At 53.7% G+C, this 15270-nt stretch overlaps 1 protein-coding gene across 3 annotated transcripts; it reads left to right on the top strand.

The window, feature by feature from the left end:
• The first annotated feature begins 2666 nt into the window (after positions 1-2666).
• TMEM140 (transmembrane protein 140) lies at positions 2667-10578 on the top strand. Of its 3 annotated transcripts, none has more exons than XM_035336690.1 (3): positions 2671-2845; positions 8153-8265; positions 9012-10578. In XM_035336690.1, exons 1-3 carry the CDS (start codon positions 2835-2837, stop codon positions 9611-9613), a joined length of 726 nt encoding a protein of 241 aa, XP_035192581.1. In that variant the 5' UTR covers positions 2671-2834; the 3' UTR covers positions 9614-10578. The 3 variants fall into 3 exon arrangements, 2 of the variants coding, with proteins under 2 accessions (XP_035192581.1, XP_035192585.1); XM_035336694.1 differs by having other exon boundaries at positions 2672-2845; positions 9015-10578; XR_004753803.1 differs by lacking the exons at positions 8153-8265; positions 9012-10578 and adding an exon at positions 6482-6590 and having other exon boundaries at positions 2667-2845.
• The last annotated feature ends 4692 nt before the right edge of the window (positions 10579-15270 follow it).

The raw sequence follows: 15270 nt of genomic DNA on the forward strand, positions 1-15270 counted from the left end.
TTGCATCATTTGGGGGGGGTATAGTACAGAACAGACATCTGAGAAAATGAAATACAGTTAAAAATATATTGTAACCTATTGCTGCAAAATCAAGGTCATCACGTTTTTAGCATTTGAGAGGAGACAGGCTAAAATTGCCAGTAATAAATTTAATTAATTAATTAATTAATTCTCTGCAGAGAGAAAGAATTGGCCAAATACTTAAAATGCCAGGTGCCTTAGATGGGTAGAAGAACCTTACACTGTAGCCATTGAGCCGTGTTTCTGTGGTGGTTCTAACGCAGGTGGAAATGTACAGTATGAAGTATACATAGGATGCAAGTGCACTCCAACCTTTCTTCTCATCAGCCTAAGAACTCCCAAAGGAATCTTTCAGGTCCATCACAATGGGGTAGTACTACTTATAGCTGAGAGGTTTTTTGAAATACGAGAGGGAACACAGTTGTTCTGTGGAAATTTCCTCAGGAATGAGGACCAGGGTCATGACCAGCTTCTGGGGAGCTAGTCTAGTAGCTTCCTTTTAAAGCAACAAGCTAAAGTGAGCAAAACACATTTGAAAGTCCAGCTCACCCATGCTTGACTTGTGATTGCTGATGTTACCATAACTGCTGACTGTGTTGCTGCCTGTGCTTTAACTCCACCATGAGAAACAGAGAGCTGCAGTGCAGTTCATTCCGCTGTAAAGCTACATAAACTGAATGCACACATGCAGACATTTCTATTTCAGGATACAATTCCAGGGAAAAACAGTTGCACAGGAATTTGGTGGAAGTCAGCTCCTGGGAGGTGCTCTCCTTTCCCAGCCACAGGCACCAGGCCCCAGCACACTGTCTGATCTCTCCTACCCCCAGTCACATAGAAGCCCTCCTCTCTCTCCGTGACAGAGATGGGAAGGGGATCCGCCACCCCCAAGGAGGACAGTGGCTCCAGGGGAAGTGCTGAAATATGACAGGCATGGCCTGGCTAGCTGAGGGAGCAGGCCCACTCTGGCAGTCATCCCGATCACCCCATCAAACAGGAGCCCAACACAAAGCGAGGATGTTTGTGAAGGAGCTTCTGCCCATGGTAGCAAAACAGCAACCTCCCTGTGGGTATTGAGGTCAGCAAAAGAGCTGTCTGGCCGCCAGACCCAAACCATTCACCCTTTTCCTTCCTGAGTGGCTGAAAAGTGGCATGAGGCCAAGTGGTGTGACCACCTGCTTGAGAGCACAAGCGAACCTCCTGCAGTGCGTTTGTCCTCACTGGAGCAGAGGTCTCACCTCAGAGGTCTCTGCCTATTCCTCCAAAATATTAGATGATGGCTGTGTTCAAACCCAAGGCTTCCTTTTGTGTCCAGGCCATTCACCACAGTCAGCTCAGCAGTGGTGGCCTGATGGAGTTTATTTGCTGCATTTTGCCCACCATAACCCCTTCCTTGAGCCATCTGTGATCCAAACCACATCGCTCCAGATCTCTGTCCTTCTCAATACTAGAATTGCTCCATACACAGAGGCCAGATACAGATGCATCTCCCCAGTGCCATCTGCCTTGTGGCTCTGTCCACTGAGCTTCTCGTTGGGTTTCCTCCCATATTTCCTTTCACTTACATTGTCCTCTTGGATGTAAGTGCCATAGCATTGCGTGTAGGCGGAGCTGTGTATGTAATATTATAGGCTCACAGCATATATATCATCAGGAGGTTTCCAGATCTCACCTAAAAGTAGAATTGCTAGGAGGGATTCTGTGAACGGCTTCATGGCCAGGTTTCCCACACATATAATCTCCTACACATCTCTCCTAACAGACCCACCTCTAAGACTGACTGTACATCAGGACAAATGGTTCTGGGTCTGGCCAGGAGGAACAAAGAAAGGAAACTTTTGCATCACACAAGGGAGGATTTGTCAACTCCCTTTCTTTCCCATTCCTGGCAAGGGACATACTCTTGCCAAAGAGCTAGCAGCAGCCCACAGTTTGGAGCCCACAGGTCAGACATGGGCACGCTCCAGTCCTGTTGTATGCTGCCAGGCTGAGAAGAGGGGGGTAGCTGGGGCTGAACTCACACTTGCAAACTCCACCTGCTTTTGCTGCAGCTGCTTAAGCAAGGCTGCTTTGTTGGCACTTATCAGGAAAGAAGGGGTCACTAGGGCTTAATGGACCATGGGCTGGGAGCGCACACACGCACACATGCCCTTGTGCTCGCTCTTGCTTGTCTGTGCTGGTACTTGACAGCCAGGGCTGCTTATCTTCTGCAGGCGGGGCCGGAGGGGCACAGGTTTCAGAGGTTTCTCTTGGCAGCACGCAGCTTGTCACGTCTCCTGCAGTGTGCCCACACAGGCACGTCTGCAGTCAAGGGAGAGCTGTATCTGGGAAACAGCAGGAAGGGAAGAGTGCTCAAAGAGCAGGAAGGGCAAGATGGTCACTGAGCTCTGTCAGTGCTGCGGGAGCCGTGACAGCACTGGGACGGTCACCTCTACAGAAGTGTCACAACACAAAAAACTCCTCTCAGCCCCCACGGTTGTCTAAGCCTCCCTAACAGCACAGCTTCCCTGGGCAAGCTTAGTGCCACCAGTTATTCACAGCAGTTGGCAGGGCCAGGAAAAGAAAAGTGCAACTCTGCACCCAGCTGAGCTCATTGTTTTCCTGCTTAAATTTAGATTACACAATATTAGGGAGGAGCACAGCACCAGAATCCGATGGCCCTCAAAACCGAAACAGAAAGCAGAGCAGCAGCCCACGACATAACTAGGGCTGCGCTTGCTTTGTGCTGACAGTGTCAGAGCCCAGCCAGCACAGGACCTGGCAGCAGCTGCAGATGGGATCTGCTCTCCAGCTTGTTTCAGCTCCACACCCCGATGGGTAGCCTGTAAGTATCCTCCAGCTGTGCCCCCACCTCTTTAATGCCACTGGCGATGGGGGGAGCTGCCAGGGGTAGAAGGGTTGCCACCAGCATGTTGCTAATGTCCAGGAGGGAGAAGGTCCTTCCCCAGCTGGGGGGCACTGCTGGTCTCTCACTTCAGGGCTCCACAGAGCTGTTTATCTCTGTGCAGGGATGATCAGAGCTTCCCCCAGCCCTGAGGCCAGATCCTGGCCAGAACTGCATGCCTTACCCACTCTGTCCCGCTGCCTTTGCCTGGGCATTCGGCCAGCAGCTTGCTGGGTGGAAGGTGCTTACCTGCCTGTGATTTGGGAGAGGGAAGTTGCATGCCATCCCGATAGCACAGAAGGGTCCCCACGAGCCCCATGTCGTACACAGACACCCCCAGGAGCTCCTGAGCCATGCACATGGAGCCCCTCTCTGCCCGGAGGCCGAGGCACAGAGCTCTCCCCGGTGAAGCCCAGTGCTCCCAGCAATGCCTACCCTGGAGCAAGGGCAACAAGGCCAGGCTGGGGCGGGCTGCACGGCGCTTGGGTTGCTTTCTCTTGCACCTTTGTGTTAGAACTGCAGGCTCTCCTGTCCAAAAGGCACAGGCGTCTCCTTAGAGGCAGAGGGGCTGCAGATGGCTGGGAAAGGCCCCAGCTGGAGGCGAGTGACAGCTCTTTCCTGTTTATCCCCTGCTGCTCAGCTGGGCTGCCTCCAAGCTGACTGGGGGCCAAGCTGCAGGGCTCACGAATGCCATGGCTGCGGCTGTGCTGGTGGTGGGGCACCAAGCCTCGGCTTTCACAGCCAGGCCACACGTCCCCTCCGGGCCAGCCGTGTGCCCTCTGCCCCGGCTGGCATGGGGCACTGGCACGGGCAGGTTTCTGTCACCATCACGGTCACACGAGGACATGCAGTTTTATGCGCTGGGCAGAGTAGGGCAGCAAGAGGCCAGATGGAAAATCTGCCTACCATTTGCCAACACAAAGAGTGAAGGGGGTGCATTGCCAGGAAAAGACAAGGTCCTGACGGACATGAGTATCCAAGGACAGGGCAGGTGCCTGTCTGGTTGGGGTTCCCTGGGGCCTCATTCCTGCGGGGATCAAATAGCACTATGGGCACCTGAGGTGTCTCTCCTCTACTTCTGAAATACATTTCATGGTCCTGTCAGGCATTTAATTCTGCTTCCCTCTCTGGTAAACATGTGCAAGTAGGACAACTTTTAATTCCTGTGATTTTTTTTTTTTTTTGTGGGGGTCGTGCAAATAGAAGGCAATGTGAGGTGATTAAACAGAAAGACTGCGTTTCTGTAAGCGTGTCTGCCTTAGGAAACCCACCTAGAGAAACAGGACAGCAAGGGACTGTGGGCCAACAGGCACCAGGAGCCCTGTACAGACCCCAGCTCCGAGCTGTGCCAGACGACGTGGGGAGCTGGCTGCTAACGCAGAGCACCCGCGCAGCACAGCTTGAACTCCCTCTGAAGGCCGTGAGGCAGGGTGGCAGGGAGCACAGCGCGGGGTGTGAGCCCTCACAGGGACAAGGGAGGAAGAGCAGCAATGCCTGGCTGCAGGACAGCACTGTAAAGACAGGCAAAGAGGAGAAAATGCCAGAGGCAAGACTGGTGGTTGTACACAGGTGGGCAGCCGAGCTCCACCACAGCGGCTCTCTCACTCCCCCTCCTCAAAGGGAAAGGGGGAGAAAATATGGTGAAAAGGGCTCAAGGGCTGAGATAAGGATGGGGAGATCGCTCAACAATTATCATCATAGGCAAAACAGACAGCGTAGGGAGATTAAAAAAATTTATTACTAACAAGCTAAGTGAGAGACAAAGAAAACAAACTAAAAACACCTTCCCCCCCATCCACCCTCTTCCACCTCCTCCCCCTGACCTGCGCAGGGGAACTAGGAATGGGGTCTGTGGTCTGTCCCTAACTCTTTGTCTCCACTGCTCCCTCACGGTCACTCCCTGCCCCTGCTCCCCGTGGGGTCCCTCCCACAGGATGCCATCCTTCCAGAACTGATCCTGTGGGGGCTGCCCACAGGCAGCAGCTCTTCAAGAACTGCTCCCACACAGCTCCGTACCACGGGGTCCATCCCCCAGGAGCAAACTGCTCCAGCACGGGTCCCCCACGGGCGGCAGCTCCCCCCAGACCCCCTGCTCCTGCGTGGGCTCCTCTCCACGGGCTGCAGCTCCGGCCCGGGGCCTGCTCCTGCGGGGGCTCTCCATGGGCCGCAGCCTCCTCCAGGCCACATTCACCTGCTCCAGCGGGGGCTCCTCCACGGGCTGCAGCGTGGAGATCTGCTCCGTGTGGGACCCATGGGCTGCAGGGGGACAGCCTGCTCCACCAGGGGCCTCTCCACAGCCCGCAGGGGAACTGCTGCTGCCTGCCTGGAGCACCTCCTGCCCTCCTGCTGCACTGACCCTGGGGGCTGCAGGGCTGCTTCTCACTCCTTGCTCTCCCAGCTGCTGTTGCACAGCAGGTTGTGGGTTTTTTGGTGTTTTTTGTTTGTTTGTTTGTTTGTGTGTGTGTGTGTGTGTTTTTGTTTGTTTTGTTTTGTTTTGTTTTGTTTCCTGTTTCTTAAATCTGGTCTCAGAGAGGCACAAACAACATCACTTACTGGCTCAGCTCTGGCCAGCAGCAGGTCCCTTTGGAGCAGGCTGGAGTTGGCCCTTATCTAACATGGGGCAGCTGCTGGATTCTTCTCACAGAGAAGAACCCCTGCAGGCTCCTGCTACCAAAACCTTGCGATGTAAACCCTCTTCATTCCACCCCTCACCTCTATGAAAACATGTTTAAACATAATCTCTTACTCTTATACTCTTACTCCACAATCAACACAGTCTTCACAAATTTCACTTGCATCAGAAAGAAAAAGAATTCCCCACACCAAAATAAACATTACATCATCACAACACTGAGAAAGTGGACAATTTACATACACTCCACCCCTCATCCTTTTACCACATTACTATGAAACATATTCCTCACAATTATTACTTTCTTAAATCTTTCACAACTGTTACATTGATAAACAACACCCAGTCCATGTTTTGCCCATTACTTCTCTCAACTATCATCCTTATCTCAAATTCCTTGAGCCCCAAATTGGGCACCAAAAAGGACTGTGGTGGTTTTGCCTTGCTGGGCAGCTGAACTCCACCACAACCGCTCTCTTACTCCCCATCCTTAGAAGAAGAGGGGGAGAAGAAAGTATGCTGGAAAGAAAAAACAACACATGGGTTGAGATAATGATAATTTAATTAAAGGGAAATGGAAGAAGGGGAAAAAACAAAGGCTGCATGGAAGCACCGAGAAAGAGAAATGACTCTCTACTTCCCATCAGCGAGCAATGTTCAGCCATGTCCCAGGAAGCAGGGCCTCAATATGCATAGCAGTTGTTTGGGAGGACGGACATTTTCATAACAAGACACCCCCCTCCTTCCCCTTTCCCCCCTTTTATTGGTGAGTGTGATACCACAAGGCATGGAATATCCCTTTGGTCGGTTTAGGTCAGCAGCCCTGGTGATGTCCTCTCCCCACCTCTTGCCCACCCCCTGCCTGCTGAAATCATGAGGTCTCGTTCTGCAGCAAGGTCTAGGCCTGAGCGATGATGTTTTCCTGGTTGTTTGTGCCTTCATAGTAGGTTCAGAGCAATGGGCATCCTCCACGTGGCCTTCCAGCCTCTCCAGAAGCCTGTTGTGAAGAGCTCCAAGGGAGGCTACAAGAAGAAGTGAGGCATTGACCCGAGTGTAGTGGGTTTACATGGCAAGGTTTTGGTAGTAGCGGTCCATCGGGGTGGCTTCTGTGAGAAGGATCTAGAAGCTGCCCCATGTTTGGTAAGGGCCCCACTGCTGACCAGAGCTGAGTGAATAAGTAATGTTGTTTTGTGCCTCTGTGAGAGCAGATTTAAGATAGGGAAAAAAAAACGCTGCGCCACACAGCAGCTGGGAGAGTGAGAGGAGTGAGGAACAGCCCTGCAGGCGCCAAGGTCAGTGAAGAAGGAGGGGGAGAGATGCTCCAGGCGCCAGAGCAGAAGTCCCCTGCGGCCTGTGGTGAGGCCCATGGTGAAGCAGGCTGTCCCCCTGCAGCCCATGGAGTACCACGGTGGAGCAGGTGGACCTGCACAGTCAGAGTCTGTGGCCTGTGAAAGACCCCTGCCGGAGCAGATTCCGGGCTGGACCTGTAGGTCATGGAGAGGAGCCCACGCAGGAGCAGGTGACCTGGCAGGAGCCCAAGGGGGACCCAGGTTGGAGCAGTTTGCTCCCGAGGGATGGACCCCGTGGTACGGACCCGTATCTGGAGCAGTGCTTGAAGAGCTGCTGCCTGTGGGAAGCCCACGCTGGATCAGTTCAGCACAGGGACGAGAGTGACCGAGAAGGAGTGGTGGAGAAGCGCTGTAGACTGACCAGAACCCCCATTCCCCCACGCCGCTCAGGGGGAGGAGGTGGAAGAGGGAGGATGGGGGGGAAGGTGCTTTTGGTCTCTTTCCTTTGTTTCTCACTTCTCTAGCTTGTTGGTAATGGGTAATAAATCTTACTGTCTCCCTATGCTGAGTCTGTTTTGCCCGTCATGATAATTACTGTGCAATCTCCTTGTCCTTATCTCAACCCTTGAGCCCTTTTCATCATATTTTTCCCTGTCCCTCTTTGAGGAGAGGGAGTGAGAGAGCGGTTGTGGTGGAGCTCGGCCGCCCACCCGAATAAAACCACCACACCGAGGAAGGAGACAAATCTGTGCCTGGATCCTCTGATACACTGCGCATTGCATGTGTTCCTCTTGGCTATGACTGGGGGAGAAGTCTGGGACAGAGAAGCTTTGTCCCTATGCACATTAAACATGGGTGTCCCACTCCCAGGTGTGTAGGCAGGAGGGGGATGCTGAAGGGTCTGAAGTCACCAGCAGTGTAGCCAGACACTGGGTGAGGTTTTTCCAAGGTGCTCTGAAAACTCGTGGAGTCTGTACCAAATCCACAAGTGGCTGTGGGGTGGGAACACAAGCAGCACAGTGCATGAAGGTTGGCCCGGGACACCCAGGACATTGGGATGACACACTGTTGGGTAATGGATAGTGGAGAGGGGATAGCAGGACCAACATTGTGAACTTCTTGAGAGAAGCTGGTAAATGATTCATAGGAGATAATGCTTGGCAAAGACAAGAAAGGGGTTACTTGCAGAGGCTCGAGTCGGACACTGAGCATGAAGCCAAGGTCTCTGTGCTCCTTGCCCCATGTTTGTGCTCCTGTGCAGCCCCAGATGGCCAGGGCTGTGGTGCCGGCGATGCTCCTTGCTGATGACACTCCCCCGTTTTTCAGTGTGAAGCAGAAGCTCGCAGGAGGGTACTGGGGACAGCCCACGATTCGGAGAGAGGAACAGGTCAGCAGATATACCAAGCTACCAGCAAGAGGAGCAAGGACAGCAACTGCAGGTCTGTCTCTATTGCACCCATCTCCCAGGGCCCCAGTGGGGGGCAAGCAGATGTGGGTGGGCCCAGGGTGCCCCTTGGTGGTGTCACAACTGCCTGCCCATGGGGGGCATCGGTCCTCAGGCAACCAGGGCAGAGGAACACCGCGTCTGCCAGCCTCAGCGGGGTCCAGGGTGGGGGCGACCAGCCCCGTGGTGCCCAGAACTGTAAGGGGATGCAGGGGCTTCAGGGGCATGTGGGAACATGGGGCACCAATGGCATCCATCAGGTGTCCCAGGGCCCTGAGAGGCGGAGGGGGAGCAGGTAGAGCTGCACTTCAGACCCTTTCATGCCTGCGTTTTGCTCAGTCGTCCAAAGATCGATGGATGTCCTTGCCTGACCAGAACTGAATAAAAAGCATTTCCCAGAGTAGCCCTTAACCCCCTCCTTACCAGACAGCAGTTTCACTCCTCTGCCATCACTGCAGTTTCCTGACAGATCCTTAGCTTGTCCAACATGAGGCCATGGTACATAGGTTGCACGTAGGGCTTGGGGAACCACACCAGTCTTTGTCCCCTGTTCTCTCAGTGCTGGCCCATGCGCAGAGCGTGATTAAGCCACTTTTGCCAAGACCACAAAATGAGCCCTCTCAGCCCACACAGGGGAAGCAGGACTGAGATGCTTCTGCTCTCTGTGCAAGGGCTCAGAGCACACCTTGGAAGCGTACCACAGTGTGCACTAACCAAAGGGTCCCCTCTCATGTTTTGCAGCAGGAATCCTCACGGCAGCCCCCACCATGGTATCAAGAGAGCGTGTGGGCACTGTGATGGGTCTGCTGCAGCTGAGGTGCACAGGGCACCTGCTCTGTGCACTGACTCTCCTTGAGGCTGCTGGGGCCTTGGCCTCGATGCTCTACGCGCTGCTGTGGGAAGCTGGGAACCTGGTCGACCTCCCTTACAAACGCATCGGCTTTTACAACTTCTGCCTGTGGAACAAGACAGCTGGGGAGCTGCAGTGCCTGGAGCACCATGATCTGCAAATGATGGGCATCAACATGCTGGGAATAGTACTTGCCAGGGTTTGTGTCTATACCTGCCTGGTCTTCTGCATTTTCTACCCCATTTTTATTGCAAATGTGAAGTGCACAGAGGAGGCAAAGGGCTGGAAGGTGATCCTTATCATACTCATCATCAAGATGATAATCCTGTCTGGAGGCCTGGGTATGTTTCTCCTCCAAACCTCAGAATGGATTCAACCCTCTGATTTCACTGGGGGCTTTCTGGCACTGGTTGTGACTCAGGCTCTGCTACTGCTCCAGATTTTCACTGTCACTATGTACCTCAGCTGGGTCAAGAACACGTATCTATGTTGAAGCCTTTTTATTGCCCATTAAGATTTGAAAGCAAAGAAGATGCAAAAGCTCTTGATAACCTGATTAAAACAGTAAACATACTACAGCTTTAATCACTGGCAGAAAAACTAATCCTTAGTCCAAGTGCTCTAGTCCAGCCTGACCTGGAGGACAGTGAAAGGGACAGACTGGAACCTGCAGATGGTGCACACATCCTTCTGGCCATACCTAAGCCCATCCTTCTGGGTACAGTTAGCCAGAGAATCAAGCAGACTTACTGTATTGGAACTGCCCAAAGAGATTCCCTTCTCCACCTCCTGGTGGAACTGAGCATGTATTTGAGGCAATCATGACTAAGGAGCTGTGGCTTCACACTGCTGTCACAGCAGCAGCCTCCCCAGAGGTGCACTGGAAATACTTTGTTCAGCAGGAGCACCTGCATTTCATTTGCTGGAATAACGTCTGGAGTGATGCTGCCATAGCTCACTAGGGTGCAGTGTCCCACATCCAACCACAGCAGGAGCAAAGCACCTGGAGGGGCAGATTAACCACTTGTTGAGTGCTGAACACAGCCCTAACGAGGAGGGATTCCAGAAGACTCTTCGGGATGCAGAGCCCCAGGTTTGTACCCATTGATATTACAGGGCTGAGTCCATCAATCCATCAACCAGACAGACTCCAGAAGAGGCTAGTGCTGCGCGAGGGGAGCTGTCAGCAGAGCCAGCTCAGCTCTTGGTCCAACACATGCCTCACACAAGCGGCAAGGAGCAGGACCAAGGCAGCCCCCAGCCAGGGTGCAGTGCCCTAGCAGAGCCACCAGAGCGCACTGGCTCTGTGCTGTACCTGTAACCTCCCGAAGGAAGCACCTGCTTCCCAGTGTCCCCTGTAGGGACACAAGGAGATGCCTCTTCTGCTGGAAGGTCTGGGGAGGATGTAGCTGGAGATGCTGGTTTGACTGATCTTCAATAAAAAAGCTCTAACACCTGCCTGGTCCTCATGTAGTCTGTTTCCCCCCCTTCAGACCAGGAAGACACCAAGCCATCCCCATGCCTTCCCAGGCCCCCACACACGCTACTACAGGGTCAGCCCACTCAGGATGGTCCCTGCCCATGACAGCCTGCTCCCACCTGTGTTCCCCAGCTGAGGGAAACCTGCCTGAGGCCAATTCAGTGCCAGGATTGACAGGGACAGCTTGCCAGGACCCACTGCAGCCATCGAGGAACCACAGTCACTTGCAAAAACCCAACGTCCCCTTTAACATGGCCACATTCTGAGATGCCAAACAGAAACAAACATACCCTCACCTGGAGCCAAATCCCCCAGAACCCAGGACACACTGGGAGAAACACGTGCCCCCTTCTTTCCCCATGGCCTTCATGGGCTTCCAACCAGCTCCACAGTGAGAGGCCACCAGTAAGGCAGGCGGCCCGGCCCCAGGCTCTCCTCCTGCCATCCTCAGTACTGCAGGCACGGTGTGATGCTCCAGTAGAGGGGCTTCCGGGGTTTCTTTTGAATTCCAGGACTGACCAGGCAATCACTCATAGGAAATGTAAATAAAGTAAAAAGAGATAAGGAAAAAAAAAAAAGAACAATTAAGAAAAACAATTTATTTAGTTCTTCTCTACCAAAGCTAGATAGGTATTAACAATCAATTGGTTCTTCGAGGCTTTACTCCAAATAACAGGGGTGCATGAGTTATCACTGTCCCCCGTGTCCCATGAGCCACCCCACGGTACTGGTTTTCTCCAGAATGTCCTCATGATGCTCAAGCCGTGCCAGGTGAGCCTCGTCCTCCCTGGCAGTTAGCATCAGAGGTGTCCCTGCTGCCGGGTGAGCTGTCAGACCACAGCCCAGCTTATGGTGAGGCCAAATCCACACAGATTACGTCTCCAATTTTATGCCTTTTCATCTGCCCTGTGTTCAATCCTTTCAAACCAATTCAACATAAAGCTCATGTCCATGATGAGCTCATGCTCCAGCTAGTGGTGAGCGTACATCACCATCCCTGGTTTGCACAATTATCAGGTTCTCTCACTCCTTTCATCTCTGCTTTTGGGGGTCTGCGGTATCACTGCTAGCTCAGTGACAGGAATTTGGGGAGGGGGGCTGGGATCACCAGGCCATAGCCTGTCATGGTGGGGCTTTGGTCAACCCATACAGAGCAGTGACTCAAGCCGTGACCACCCAGGAGTTCTACAATTTTGGGGCACCCCAAAGGTCGGCGGGTCGCGATGGGCTATGCCATCCCCAGCCCTGCCCTTGCCTGTGCACCCCTTCAATTCAGACACCACCACCACAGCCCCCTCCGCACCCCGGGCCCCACAGAAGGAGCGCCGTCAAGTGAAGAAGATCTCCCTGACGTATTTCAGCACGTCCTCCTCGGAGTCCTCCCAGCCCGTCCCCTCCGCACCAGCACCAGGAGGGGACGGGAGGCCGGGGCTGCGGTCACCGCCCGGCCCCACGCCGGCTGCGCTTCCAGGGCTGCTGCTCGACGCCGGCTGTTGCTCCGGCTCCTCCTCGCTCCCGCTGCGGGCCTTCTCCTCAGCTCGCTCCCTCCCGAGGCTCTGCCCAAAGGAACCACCGCCAGCCCGGGCCGTGACCAGCCCCGCCCGGGGCCGCGCCGCCTCCCGATAGGGGGCCGCCCGCGGGCTCACCTCGGCCAGCACACCCAGGGCCACGTCCACCAGCTCGGCCTCGTTCATGCAGTACACCGTTGCTGCCTCGGGCTCCGCCGCCGCTCGCTGCCGCCCTCCCCGTCTCCGCCCGGCCCCGGGGGGCGCCCCCCCGGCCGCCCCCCGCTCGTCGCCCCCCGCCGCCCCCATCCAGGCGGGCAGCTGCCGCCGCCGCCCCGCGCCCGCCGCCATTTTGAGAGGCGCAGCCCGGCCCCGCGGGGCGGGACCCGGTGCCCAGGGAGGCGGCACGGCCTCGCTGCTGGCCTCAGGGCCTGAAGCAGGCAGCCTTTAAAACAAAGTCAGCTGGGCACGAGCCTTGTGACCCAGTGCTCCGAAGGGAACTGCGGCGCGGGTGGGAGCAGGCCTTGACATGTAGGCAGAGGGCACTGCGGTGCTCAGCCCGCGGGACGCCTCAGCGAGGAGGAGGAAAGCAGCAGGCCAAGGGGTCAAGATCAGGAGCAGCACAGACATGGAAGGGAGCTGGAAGATAGACAGGTGCTTGTGAAAATTGCTGATGCTGCCCCGTGTCTGCCCTACGCAGGGTGTTTGCCCGTTGCCACCTTCCCTTGATGTTTGTCAGCAGTGCTTCAAGTCTTGGGATCCTTTGCGTGTGAGACGCTGTCATGGTACAAGGGGTGAGCAAGGTGTTTTTTTCAGCAAAAGCTCCCCAAAACAGCTTAGCAGGAGTTGGATTTTAAAAAGGATGAGGTGAAAAATAATTTATAGTAGGGGATGTTACAGAAGGACAAGGAAGTCATTAGAGCTTCTGTAGCTGAGTTACATGGGTTCTCGGCATGAACAAGCTCTTACAGGTCCCAGGGCTGCTCCCAGCCCAACCATGAAGCCTTCCTGGGAAGGAGGTACAGCCAGGGGAAGAAGAAAAAGGGCAAAGAAGAGCCTGTACAGTAGCCCAGTCTGGGGAGTAGCAGAGCTGTATTTTGTGGAAGGCACCAGAACGGCATGGTTGGTGGAAAATACCAAAATCGCCTTGTCCAAACCATAGCCAGGATGGAAATAGTAACAGGCAGTTGCCTCGTGGTCTTATATATAGCAGTCTCATGCAAAGAGCGCTGTGAGCTCTCCAGGGACAGCAGCATGCAGCACCCTCAGCTCCCTGTGCTGGGACGCCTCTCAGGGTACTCCTTCGAGGAACAAGCTCATGTGCAGGCAAACACCAACAAGGGAACAGGGTGAGTAATTCACTCTAGGGGCTAATTTGGAAATGCACAACTGGATTTAGACACCTACCAGGACCCTGCAGTAAGTTTTAGGTGAACCTTGCCATTCCCGATTCTAGTCGCTGTTTCTACTGTAGCAAATTCTGTCAAAATCATTGTTAAATTGTCTGATGATTAAATGGTGATTAAGTGCTGTAAAAATCATACAATCTAACTGTGATATTATAAAAATCCTAAATTGCTGCTACATTAAAGTTGTGTAAAAAACTATTCCACAACAGCCCCTCAGGGCAAAGGGGCTCAGCCCCAGGTGCACAGCACACACCGTGGTGACAGCCCCATGTGTGCCCAGAGCTGACTCCTGGCCCTGGTCTGCCAGGCTGAGAAGCAGCCCCCAGCATCCCGACGACTATCCCAGGCTCAGGACCCATGTCACTCTGAATGGCTGGAGATCCAACTCCCATATACATGTTAAGCTTTTCCCTGAGTACGCTGTTTTTTTTCTGGATACCACTGCCTATATAGAAATGTTTCACTCCTGCCCGGCCCACCCCAAAACCAGGCAGAAAACCTCGGCCTAACTGGCTTAGAAAACAGCCTGTATGAAAGGGCTGTTGTTATTGCCTGGACTAAGAGCTGGAAGCTGCCTGCAGTCCCTGTCCCTTAGTTCCCCAGCAATAGAAAGATGAGATTACATAGCACATAACTTCCCCATCCTGGGTTCCACGTGTAAGCTTAGCCTAGCTTGAATAAATAGGACTTCAAAAAGAAAACAAAAGCTAGAGTCCTGCAGCGCATAGCCATGTTTGCCCCTGCAAAGCACCAGTATGATTGGGAGTTCATAGAAAGCTGCTCCAGGTGCACAAATTAGGATGTGTGCTGTGTCCAGCACAGCCTGGCTCTCTTCTCAAGGCGGAAGCTACCATTAGCCACGTTCAAGTAGGCCCTTTGCTCCAGCCTGGATTTGGGCTGATCTCTCATGCCTAAAGACACCTAGTGGCTGGTCCACCAGCTGCATGAGGAGCCCAGCCTCGGGCTGAATCCTGTCAGGGCTCAGAGAAGAGGGTTACTCAGCAAGGGGATTTCATTTCCATTCACATCTGATGGAACATCACTCAAAGAGGATCTCATCTGTTCCACTCTGACTTGGGATGCAGAAGTTAGAAGTCCATTCTTGTCTTTAGCAAGTTACACTAGCAACTTCTCATTAACCCAGAAGCTATGCCCTGCCACCCTGCCAGCAGAACCTGTGTACTCAGATCATTTCCACAAATTATCACATCCCACATTTTAAGTCCAGCTTTGGGCTGACAGACCAGGTATTTATGAGCCCCCCCCGAAGCATCAGCTGTGTCAAACCAGAAGGACCCAGAAGCCACTCAGCCCGACCACTCAAACACTTTTTCTCCTTGACTCAATTGTTAGTGTTTTAGGAGGCAGCTCTAGGGACAGAGCACTATAAAGGGCCAGACTGGTCCTGGCCTTCCCCTTTCCTCTCTACCATCAAAGGGTACTCTCTGCTATCAAATACATCAGGCATTATGCAGTTTCTGATTTCTAATGTAGGCATTTCAAGAAGTCTGACTGAGGATCCCTCCTCTAGTTCCTGGCAGACACTGAAGGGAACACAACACATCCATCCAATGCAGCTATTTTCGTTCGTGGATGACTTGCACTGGTGGCCCCCACTGAGAGGTTGTCAGTGCAGGAAGCACCAGGTGAAAACAAAAAGGTCTTTTCTCCATGCAGGAGCCTGTTCTTGGCACATCACTGCCCAGGATAACCTCCATGCTTTCCAGCAGCAGCTGAACAGAGCACAGGAATCAAG

Source organism: Oxyura jamaicensis, chromosome 1 (assembly GCF_011077185.1).
Source record: "Oxyura jamaicensis isolate SHBP4307 breed ruddy duck chromosome 1, BPBGC_Ojam_1.0, whole genome shotgun sequence".
NCBI classification, from domain to species: Eukaryota; Metazoa; Chordata; class Aves; order Anseriformes; family Anatidae; genus Oxyura; species Oxyura jamaicensis.

Coding starts and splice junctions, on each gene's coding strand:
- TMEM140 (XM_035336690.1), top strand. Junction 8,266..9,011: donor AGCAAGGACAGCAACTGCAG/GTCTGTCTCTAT, acceptor CATGTTTTGCAG/CAGGAATCCTCACGGCAGCC.